Source organism: Triplophysa dalaica, chromosome 24, assembly GCF_015846415.1.
Source record: "Triplophysa dalaica isolate WHDGS20190420 chromosome 24, ASM1584641v1, whole genome shotgun sequence".
NCBI lineage: Eukaryota > Metazoa > Chordata > Actinopteri > Cypriniformes > Nemacheilidae > Triplophysa > Triplophysa dalaica.
Window position 1 is genome coordinate 12,620,445 of NC_079565.1, and position 11,622 is coordinate 12,632,066.

The 11,622-nt window shown below is 36.1% G+C and overlaps 1 protein-coding gene across 2 annotated transcripts; it reads left to right on the plus strand.

The window, feature by feature from the left end:
• Window positions 1-608: 608 nt before the first annotated feature.
• Window positions 609-8,789, plus strand: kras (v-Ki-ras2 Kirsten rat sarcoma viral oncogene homolog). Of its 2 annotated transcripts, XM_056739698.1 has the most exons (6): window positions 609-971; window positions 2,442-2,559; window positions 3,043-3,221; window positions 3,340-3,499; window positions 5,628-5,753; window positions 6,556-8,789. In XM_056739698.1, the coding sequence occupies exons 2-5, from the start codon at window positions 2,449-2,451 to the stop codon at window positions 5,745-5,747; spliced, it is 570 nt and encodes a 189-aa protein (XP_056595676.1). In that variant the 5' UTR covers window positions 609-971; window positions 2,442-2,448; the 3' UTR covers window positions 5,748-5,753; window positions 6,556-8,789. The 2 variants fall into 2 exon arrangements, with proteins under 2 accessions (XP_056595676.1, XP_056595677.1); XM_056739699.1 differs by lacking the exon at window positions 5,628-5,753.
• The last annotated feature ends 2,833 nt before the right edge of the window (window positions 8,790-11,622 follow it).

Here is an 11,622-nt window from a genome sequence, read left to right on the forward strand (position 1 = left end):
CGAATACCTAGATTTATGTAAATGTTACACGTTATTGTGTAATATAAAGAATACATTTATAATACAAATACAATACGATTTTATTTTCCACATTCTTTGTATTTGTACTATATATATTTTTAAATAGGCCGACATTTCTGGTCAAATAATTTATGCTATAGTGTATAAATGAAAATCTTTGCTTTTTATGATAACTCCTATGGCATTATGTAGTATAATGAATCATCAACTGTAATCCAATTACAAAAACTTTCTCTACGTCAGTGTTGTTCTTACGAATCAGAAACCTTTTGATTAGTGTAGAGTGAAACTAAACCGGTTAACTCATAGTAAGATATTTATAGCTACACAAAACAAACGTAATTCGCCCCTGTCTTTTTATGACACTTTAAATACAGAGTGAAACATCAGGTCAAACGATTAACAACTAGGTCGAATAATTTGTGTAGTCTTTTGATAATCGCGTGGGATTGGCTACTTGCACGACGTATGCAAAGGCAGCTATGTTGATCGACAGGAGAATCGCCCAATAAAAATCTCCAAACGCGATGACGTACGCAAATGCACGTTCCGGTTATATTTAGGGCCTATTTAAGGACCCAGTCAGTCTCAGCCAAAACTGCCTTGAGCTCTTGTCAAAAGCCGGTCGCTATTGTGTGTCGAATATGTCCTAGCACATTGTCGTGTTGTATCACATTGCAGTTAAGACACATTTATTTTCGTTTAAAAACGAAATTCAACTTGGAATTGGCGGTGTTTGTTATCGATCAGTTATTGATCGAACCCTCCGCTCTGCACATCTCATTGAACGGACGCTGGACTATTCGTCTCTACAGATGTTTCAACTCTAATAATGCAAGATGCATGCTGATGCTCGAGAGAGGTTGCTTGACTCCGCATTACTCATCATTTTAAACTCATCCACCTACTAAAAATAATCGCATACAGCCGAGAATCGTTTGTATTTTGGGGTAAGTGTATCCGCCCAAATTTATGTAAAGCACAGCCTCCGAACACAGGCCATGTAGCCTGGGAAGGACAGACGCATAGTTCTTTGCGCCTTGTTATTGTTTTATACCGATCAGAATAATCGATTTGTATTTATTCCGATTGTCGGCGGATATGAGGATTCACATTTAGTATCTATGTGTAAGCGTTATGGCAAGGTCATGATAAAGGCTTGAGTCGTTATTGCTTTTCTGACGCGGAACTTAAAGCGAACCCACAGGTAAAAACAACGGGAAATGCGTACAAGCAGATATGTTGACGATCCTTTGTGATCATTATAATACACACAAAAAAGAAAATTCGTTTCGAGTTGACATTTCGTTTTAATGTATGTTTTATTTTAGTGTATTATTTTTAATAGCGTGCCCAAGTGAATGCAGGCCCTCCGATAGAATGAGCACGTACATGTTTAAATGACATTGTCCCTTTAATATCGCATTTTAAAAACGCTTTAAAACTCTTTAAGGGCAAAATGAAAATATAATTTAAGAGGTAGAATGTTTATGTGCGCTTTAGTCAATGATTTGTTAAGCCAGTTTTGTAGTAAAAGTGTTGTAACCCGGTGTCTTTCCAAGATGTATTACAATAGTTTTACTGCCAATGCTATGGTATTTGGTGAGACCATAGAAATGGGTTTTCTATCGTATACCGATACGGTGTTAAAGGGATAGTGGAAAAAGGAAAATTCCCTAATGTATTCACTTGTCACTTACTTCTGAAGTACACAAAATAAGATATTTTGAAGAATGTTGGCAGCCAAACAACACTGAATCAATACCCAAGAGACATTTTTCAAAATATTATCTTTTGTATCATATAATGGTTTTGAACCAAAGGACGCAATTGTATTTTGGGGAAATTTATCCCTTTAAATTATGGTATATTGTTTTGGTATGGTTTGAGAATTGTTATAAAGTCGAATTTGTCTAAATATTTTGCTTCATACTTCCTAATCAAAGATGAGGTTGACTGATGAGTTTATTTCAAAGAAAAAAATGATTGCTGTCGTAATAAAACCGGTATTGTGAACTTTAGGCTTGGACATACAGAGAAAGTCTGTTTTCGTGATGGCCCTAATTTTAATGGAGAATGTGAAGCTGACGTCACTCCCTTTGTTGCTGTGGTGCCGCCATCTTGGGAGGATCATACTCCGCTCCTATTATTGTGTGGACATGTACCGTTACTTGTTTTGTGTGATATATGGATAAATCGAAAGTGAAAGAACCATTGGCTTTTCCTGAACGACTCTGCGTAATGCTATTGCAGTTTTTTAACACCGTAAGACCGACCTACCATAGTTATATTTCCAAATTGAACTAGAAAAACAAAACACTGCATTGAACACACTAGCAGCCATCCTCCCAAGATAGTGCCACATTCAAGATGGCATGATGTCGATTAACAAGCTTTATAACATTTCAATCTACCAACAGGTGAAGAATGACCGAATATAAGCTTGTGGTCGTGGGGGCTGGAGGCGTTGGCAAGAGCGCACTTACCATCCAGCTCATCCAGAACCACTTTGTGGATGAATACGACCCAACCATAGAGGTGAGGCATGTGTCTGAAACGGATCTGCTTCATACGGGCTTCAAACAGCCATGCAAAGCTGTGAAACTCACCCACACGTGACTATGCAAAAATGTAGTCAAAGACACAACAGCGTAATCCAGTTTTTCTCGTTTTAAAAGAGGTAGATTTTAGATTGCGTTTATTGTCTTACACCTTTCCCTTTTTCTGTCAATGCATTTTTTTGAATCGTTATGATAAAAAATATGATTGAAAACTACTTGAAACCGTTTGTGGTGGAATGTTAACATCAATCTGCGAACGGTTTTTTTTTTTCTAGTAGTCTTGCTTCTGTAATGTAATCTGAGGCTTTTGGTAGAGTCATATAAACTGTACATCAGGAAGTTATAGAACTTTTGATAATGTATTATACAGGTGGTTAAAGAGGATGAAAAATTACCTTTTTAAAATTTAAATATTTAGTTTTTTTACGTCAAATACTGAATACCTTCTTCACCCATGCAGGACTCCTACAGGAAGCAGGTGGTGATCGATGGAGAGACATGTCTACTGGACATCTTGGACACTGCAGGTCAGGAGGAGTACAGCGCTATGAGAGACCAGTACATGAGGACGGGAGAGGGCTTCCTCTGCGTCTTTGCCATCAATAATACAAAGTCCTTCGAGGACATTCATCACTACAGGTGCGGCTTTGCTCAAAACCAATTTGGGGTGGCAATTGCATAACATCCAGCTTCAGGTCTGTGAAACGCTCCATTCGCGTTATATTGTAGTCAAGTTATGCTGCGTTTGCTTTCACAGAGAGCAAATAAAGCGAGTCAAGGATTCCGAAGATGTCCCCATGGTCCTTGTGGGGAACAAGTGTGATCTTCCGTCCCGCTCTGTGGACACCAAGCAGGCTCAGGATTTAGCACGTAGCTACGGCATTCCATTTATAGAGACCTCAGCAAAGACGAGACAGGTATGGAAAATACCAGTTGATCGTGATGTGAAATACTTCATTATACGTCTGTTATGATACAGGTCATTTAAACATTTTGTTTGAATGTATAAAAGTTGATATGAAGACACAATTAAATGAATAGTTTACAATTTGTGTAGTAAAGGACATTTCATGTCGTCTTTAATGCCGTACTAACATATTGTGGCAGCGGTTGAAGTTAAATGTGCATTAAATATGGCTGCTGTCCTTCTGAAACCTTATATCTCCATATTTCGTGATTTTTGTTTTTTTGCCACGAATCATCATTATTATTAGTCAACCTTTGTTTGTCACTGGGTTTTGCAAATATCTTACCAATACAAAGTATTAAAAAGTGCTTGTTAAAGGGATAGTTCATCCAAAAATGAAAAATCTGCCATTATTTACTCGCCCTCAGGTTGTTTCAAACCTATACACATTTCTTTGTTCCAATGAACACGGAGAAAGATATTTGGAGGACTGCTAGCAATTTTCAGTTCTTGGACATCATCCACTACCATAGTAGGAAATAAAATAGTGTTTTTTTGATGCATTGAACACACAATGAGATATTTTGAAGAATTTGAGTAAATGATTACAATATTTTCATTTTGGGGTGAAATATCCCTCTAACTTTTTTTAGAAACTAGTGTTTACCATTTCCAGAAAAACGGTAAATTTGGACATACAAGGTTTTAGAAGGACAGCGACAATATATTGAAGTAGAATAAAATCAGAATTTTAAGTAGCGTAAGACCCAGCTCAGTTTAATAGAAAGTCAGTAGTAGGTTTAGAGAAACTTTCAGGAACATGTTTGGGTCATATTTCACCCCAAAACAAAAATTACATTTAAAAAAAAATTGAATTATAAAATGTTGGTAACATAATATAGTTGTAATTGTTAATGCATTAGCTAACGTGCCATAACAATGAACAACACTAGCACAGCATATATATCATCAAAATTAATGTTAATTTCAGCATTTGCAAATACTTTTTTAAAACTAAAAGTGTTTTAACTTTAATGCACAATACTCTAATATAAATAATTGTATTGACATTTACTAATGAAGATGAATAAATGCTGAAAATCAATATTACTCATTGTTCGTTCAGGTTAGTAAATGCATTTCCTAAAGGTAACTAATACCAAAGTGTTACCAAAATAAGTTCTTTAGTGAACTACAAACATTAAAATTTGGGATGGCGCATCTGTATATACAATAAAAAATATTGTATTTGTATTGGTATTAGACATTTTACCAAACCAAAAATCTTCATTCAATTTATGTAACATAATCAAATGTAAAGAATTTGGGGTGAAATGTATGAGTTGAATGTAATTTACATGCTATTTTAAAATTATAATCTCAGCTGGATGTTTCATATTGTCACACTGGGTTTATGCATGAGCTCATTCTTGGTTTCTAATGGGCTTTATGAATAATCAATCAGGTGCACAACACAACTGATCTCACTCTGGTTCATGCCTGGTCTCTCTTGTTCATTCACCATAATGTGCTTCTGGGTTTGATTTCACCTTGCCATATATGAATCTGTTGTGAGCAGGGAATGCGGGGAATGCATCTTGAATTGATTTATCAAGGGTTTAAATCACAGTATATGTTGGAGGAGCTGAACTGCTCTCTGTCTGGACCTCTCAAGGCAGATGCTGTATTCTCTCTGCAGTGCTGAAATCACAAGTCCTTTTGGTGCTGTGATATAATAAAACTACTGATTTAACTTCTTTATCTGCTGCAAACACTGATCTCCGGTCCTCCACCACCCCAATAGTGCTGCATTTTAACACCCATAATTCCTTGTGGCTCCTGTTAATCGCATTGCGGTGACTTCAGATTCGTTCCTATTTATAATTTAATTCATTCAAGAGTCTCTTGTGTTTTTATTTCTGTTATGTGGTTCTCAGGAACATTATAATCCTAAATATATTCAAAAGTGGAAATTAGTTTTTTTTTGTGTAAGCCATCTAGGTTTTCGTAATCATGAACTTTTGATGAATCTTTAATGGTTCTGCTAGATTCTTGACATCCAATTCGGACTGGTTTCCCTTCTTAGTAATGACCTCTGTGCGTATTAACACTGAAGGGAGTTGTGTTTTGCACTGCAGAGAGTGGAAGATGGCTTTTATACTCTAGTACGGGAGATAAGGCAATACCGGCTGAGAAAATACAGTAAAGAAGAAAAGACGCCACGGTGCATCAAGCTAAAAAAATGTGCTTTGATGTAAAGAGGGGTAAGTTTGGGCAGCACTGTCCATCTATAACCCAGGTGCGGGGTGCAATGTCTGTGCAAAGCTTTTGACCTGCTCTTGGGTGAACTGGAAAACTTTCTTGAAAATGTTGAAGTCTTTTTTGAGCTGATTATGGAGTGATTTTTTTTTTCCTTCATAAGATTAACCTTTTTGGGCTCTTATAGGCAGGGTTAAAAGAACAGTTCACCCCAAATTTTTTAATTCTGTTATCATTTACTTGCCCTTAAGTTAATTTTGTATAAATGTCTCTGTTCTTATAAACATAGAGAAAGATGTTTGTAGGAATGCTTGGAACCAAACAATACTTAGCCACCATTGACTCCAATAGTTGGAAATGTTTGGTTCATACATTTCTATGTTCAGCTCAACACAAAAGAAGATATTTGAAAGAATGTAGGAAAGCAAACAGTTCTGGGACACTTTTGACTACCATGGTAGTCAATGGTGGCCAAGAACTGTTTGGTTGCAAGCATTCTTCCAAATATCTTTCTCTGTGTTAAAATGAAAAAAAACGAATCGAAACAGATTTGAAACAACTCGTGGGTGAGCAAATGATGACCGAATTGATTTTTTTTTTTTTTTGTGAAATATCCCTCTAAATTAAAAGGATCTCCGTAGCATGAGATTTCAAGTTACATTATACTCTCTTGCTAATGTTCAGAACTCCTTGGTGAAAGTATGGTTTTAGATGTATATAATAATGGGTCAGTCTCAACTCCTCAGCATTGTCACTTTTGACGTTGTCACCAAAATGCCTAAAATTGTATTCCTTTTCATCCTAAAGGGCGTGGACGACGCATTCTACACGTTAGTCCGAGAAATCCGGAAACACAAGGAGAAGATGAGCAAGGAGGGCAAGAAAAAGAAAAAGAAGTCCAAGACAAAATGTGTACTAATGTGAATGAACCTTTCCAATCATGGACTCAAAGTTCCACAGCTGCATTTTGTACATTACACTAAATTATTAGCCGCCTCAGAGTACAGAACGAATCCCCCATTTTAGCCGCTAAAAGAAATAAGCTGTTTCTCGTTAAGTGCCAGCTGCCCCAGAAATATTGGTCCTTTGAGACATTTTAAGTGGACTGTTTTATCAGGTGGTGGTTTTGCCTTGCTAGTTGGTCGACCTTGAATAGTTTGAGGATATTTGAAGAATACTGATGTAATAAAAATCAAAATGAGCTCTTCAAAACTAGCCTGTTAAAGGTATAGTTCACCTAAAAATGAATGATGTATGACTATCTTTTAGATGTTTTTCAGGATCTTTATCTACTTCAAATATTAGTTTTTAACGACAGAATACCTTTTGGGGTGTACTATCCCTTTAAGATAAAAGGCCGTGTGATTTTACAAGGAACTGAAACCTGAAACTTAAGGACCAACACTTTTCGGGGTAATTTTTTTAATATTTACCGCGGTATTACCATGCCTTCGGATGTTACAAAAATCCAGAAGTGATCTGCATGTAAACTATTATTGTAGTGATATTACAGCCCCAGTCTAAAGCCATGGTAATGTATATATGGTGATATCTAAATCTTGGTAATCTTTGTTTCCCTGGTTGCATGCTGTGTTTTGTTCTTGAAACCTACAGAGAATGGTTCATCAATGTTTAAAACTGTATAAAAGGCGCTGTTGACAGTTTCGAGTGGGTTTTCCCAGCTCAGATGCGGTTGTGTCTTACAGCCAATGTGACCAATGTCATGTTGGTTTTTTATTTTTTTAACCAAATGCTAATGATTAGTGACCAATTCCACTATGAGCTTCAATATTTTTTCTGTCTGGTGTAAGGGATGTTGTACATTGAGGTCGTAAAAAATGATGGGGAAAGAAACACTTGACTGGGTGATCGGCACACGGTTATTTTATTGCGATACGAGTATGAAGTTAGAATGTTGGCCTTTCTTAGAAGTCAATATACTGTTTCGACCAATCAGAATAAAGTATTTTTCTCTGATGGTCTACACTAGTGAAAGCCGCATAGGTTCAGATTTTCTCTCTTGCCGAGCCAAACAGCGCCTTAGATGTTCGATAATGTTGAAATTTCCTTAGAAGTCTAGTTTTTGAATGGTGATATAACCCACCATTAGTTATTAGTTATTGTGATGCAAATGTACGTAAAAGAAAAAACAAATGCCTTGTTTGCTAATGCTGCCATGAAGATGCTTTCTAAAGGCCCTATTCTTGTCAATTTAAATCATGAATTATTGTACTCTGATAGGTTCCCAAGATGCAGTCTCGAAATAGTAGTTTGCCGTGGTAAAACTTGACTGTAAAGAAGGCAAATTTCAGCCATCACTCAAACCAAAGAGAGTGATATCTAGATTCATTTTGTGTGGCAATACTGGTGATGTCATGAAATGATGTCATTTATAGGAGATATCGTAAAAGCAGATGGTTGCTTTCACACTTTTGGTAAACTGTTGTAGCGTGCGTTCTTAACCATTACTAGTTATACTTTTCTGATAAATGTTAACACAATTTGACTATTACTAATACTGAATTTAAATGAGATATCTTAAAGGAAAGTGGATCGGGATGGTGCACTCTTATGCAAAGTATTTTCAAGTGATTTTTGTTCCCTTTAAATCACGTTAATAGCAGACTGTAATGCAAGCAACAAGGTTCTTTGATATTTTTGGAATGGTTTCTACATTGTCCTCTCTCTCTCTCCATGTGCCAATTGCAAATGTTGATAAAATGGTTCAGATGTATAAATATGGACCTTGTTTTAACAACCTTTGTGCGGTTGTGATAAGGAAGATGAATATTTTGGAAATTGTGCTGCTTTTTTTTCATTTAATGAATGACGCTTACCTGTAATTAAGGGTCGTGTGTTAACGTCTCAGATAAAGTGCTGATCATAGATCAACTTTCACCTCTTTCTGGTGAATATACGATTAAAATGAGGGAAGCTGTTCTCAGATCAGCACAGTTTTATAAATGCAGCGCAAACCTGTTTTTTTCCCCATTAATCTCACCACATTTATTTAATGTGTAATTAAAATAATATAAAATCTACACGAGTTGTCTTGTTTGTTAAAAAGAATGTCTGCAATGTAAAGTTAGACGAACATTGCTTAGAATAACATGCAAATATAATGTCACACAAATAGATTTCCTTTTGGTTGTGCTTGTTTATTTTTTGCTAAGTTGAAGTCTTTTATGCTTTCAACAAATTGATCTAGCATTCTCAAAAACCTTTTGTAATTTATACAATACCATATTTGTTATGCCATTATTGAAGAGGAAGCTTGTTTTGTACTTTAAAAGGTTTGACACATACATCTGGCAGACATCTATTCGTGCATTTACATCTTACGTATTTGTTTTTACTGTTAGCTCCTCTGCAATGCTTCTAAGAGTTGTCTGCTGTCAGATGTCATATAGACATCTAGAAGCTGTCTGTAAGATGTTTATGAATTAGAATGTATGTAAATAAGACGTTTATTCAATGTTTTTGCAGAGCAGATTCCAGATCTTATGCAGACATCTAACAGACGTACCTGTGCTGTCTGGCTTTTGTACTTCTTATGTTTAATTTCATATTTTTAATTTAAATGACAATTAAATGCAGTCCTCATTACACTTATAATAACTTAATTTACATTAATAAGTTTACTAAGAATCAGCTCTGGAAATAATGGACAAAACTAAAATAGACACAACATTTGGAGAACTAGTTTATTTTCATTACAAAAAGTTGATTCATGTTTTATAATATACTTTTTTTATTCAAAACAATTTTTGTTATGACATGTTTTGAAGCATTTCACTCCTATACCGCAACATCTCTGATGTGTGCCACAAGGGGGCAATCTTCCCTCATTCAATGCTATCATTTCTCAGAGGGTCTTCTGTAATGTCACACTAACAGAATGAAAATTACAGGCGCTCTCAATAACTCCCTAATTTAATCCAGGGCACAGTATCATTTCTTAGACATAATTACATTCACTGCGCGAAATTAAATATCGAGCTTGCTGTGGATTTGAAACCAACCTTTGTCTCTGGTGCCAAGATGAATAGGTTGTTCCAGATTAGTTTATGTCTAGGCGAAAAGGATGCATTTCATTGGATAAGCCTTTTGCTATTATTACTGCCGTTTTAAAAAACTGCTGTGGGGCTCGGATGCCTCATCTGGAGTCTTTAATGTAATTTTACAACAAATACCAAAACATGCATCCATCATGTAATTATGCTGTGTGGAAACCCTGTGAAAAGTGAACACAGCTTACCGAGTAAATTATTCAACCTACATCAAATTTTTGTTTTGTTTAGCCCGTTGGCTGCACATCTGCAGCGGTCCTGTTCGACTGAACCAATTGTGTCCCAATTCTTGAAAAATGTGTCCATGACCACTGTTGATCCTTTTACATCGCTGTCCTGTAGTTGAATATAACTATTGGCTTGTAGTGGAATGGTCTGCTATTGTTAAATCGATTGGGTGATTTTCACCCGGTGGACAATAAAACAACTAAAAAATATCACATGAACTGAAGCAACAGATCATAGACAGCCATTCTTCAATGTCATAGATTACCTAAGCACCATCCTGGCAAATTCTGGTCCTCGGTTCGCCTGGATAGACAGATAAGAAGTTCTATGGACAGTTTTTGCTTATCCGATGTCTTACCTTGAATCAATTCCAATATTAGATGTTCCTTACTAATACATTTTCTGTGTTAACTTTCACACCTTAGCCATTCAATCTTTGTCTTGCCTAAAGTTTATTATGATATTCATGCGTAGCTTTTCCTCGTGTGTATTAAAAACTGCCTCTACGGTATATGCTTCACTTGAAAGCTGACAAAACACTAGGCAGATATTCATATTGAAATTGTAAATTTCTAAATTTAAAATGCTGATGACTTGTTCTTATAGTCTACAATTGATCATCCAACGAAAAGTTCTCTACACTCTAAAAATGCAAAGGGTTCTTAAGAGGTTCTTTTTGTTTTCCAAAGAACCTTCATTCAAATGTTCTTAATGAACCATTTCTTTCTTTCTTCTAACTAACAGTTTTCCTCTACAAAGATCCTTCTTTGAAACAGAAAGTTTCTTTGAATGTTAAAGGTTCTTTTTGCAGTTAAAAATGTTGTATATTTTCATTCAGTTTTGCCTTGTTAGAAATTCATATTTTTAAGACGAATCTTTAGATATATTCTGCCTTTCTGCTGGAAATACATCAACACTAGAAATATAACCTGCATAAGTTCAACTATTCCATTCCATCTTTAAGCAAAGAAGACACAAGTCTTCAGACAGTAGCCTGCTTCTTCAATTACCTCATAAAGAGTATCATAAACAGACTGTCTACCGACTTGTTAACCTTTAACAGGAACAATGATGCCACTTCTTCAGAGCAAAAACATTGAGAGAAAAAGGATGATTAAGAAATGCTTATGTATTCCCTGGACCATAGACCTGAGTACTGAAAGGAGACAATGGTGAGGAAAATAAAGCCAGAATAGTCAATGTAAGTCCGCCTCGTGAATCTCCTGGGTCCACCTTAGGCCAGACTCTGTCAATCAAACCTCCTCCACACAGCTGTTATCTGTGGACAACAGTGAGAGGTCTGGATGACTGATAAAACTGCTGAAACTGAGCAATTTTCACGGTATACATCTGGTGGGCATGGAGTGAAATGAGGAGGGTTCAAAAATTGACAGACTCCCAGTTTCAAAGATTCACAACTCCCTCCAACACATCTGTGAATTTGTGGATGCTGCACAATGTGCCTGGATGCAAAGTGAATTGTGAATGGCACCTTCAGATGTTTAGACTTTCCTACATTGTTGAGCAAACAGTAATGTGGCCATTATGGAGACTAAGCGAAGATTAAAGTCCTAAA

Bases quoted from the DNA above. Each gene is read 5' to 3' on its own strand.
- kras (XM_056739698.1), top strand. From the start codon at position 2,449: ATGACCGAATATAAGCTTGTGGTCGTGGGGGCTGGAGGCGTTGGCAAG. The intron at 3,222-3,339 runs GTGCGGCTTTGC...TTGCTTTCACAG, and splicing joins GAGGACATTCATCACTACAG to AGAGCAAATAAAGCGAGTCA. The intron at 3,500-5,627 runs GTATGGAAAATA...TTTGCACTGCAG, and splicing joins CCTCAGCAAAGACGAGACAG to AGAGTGGAAGATGGCTTTTA.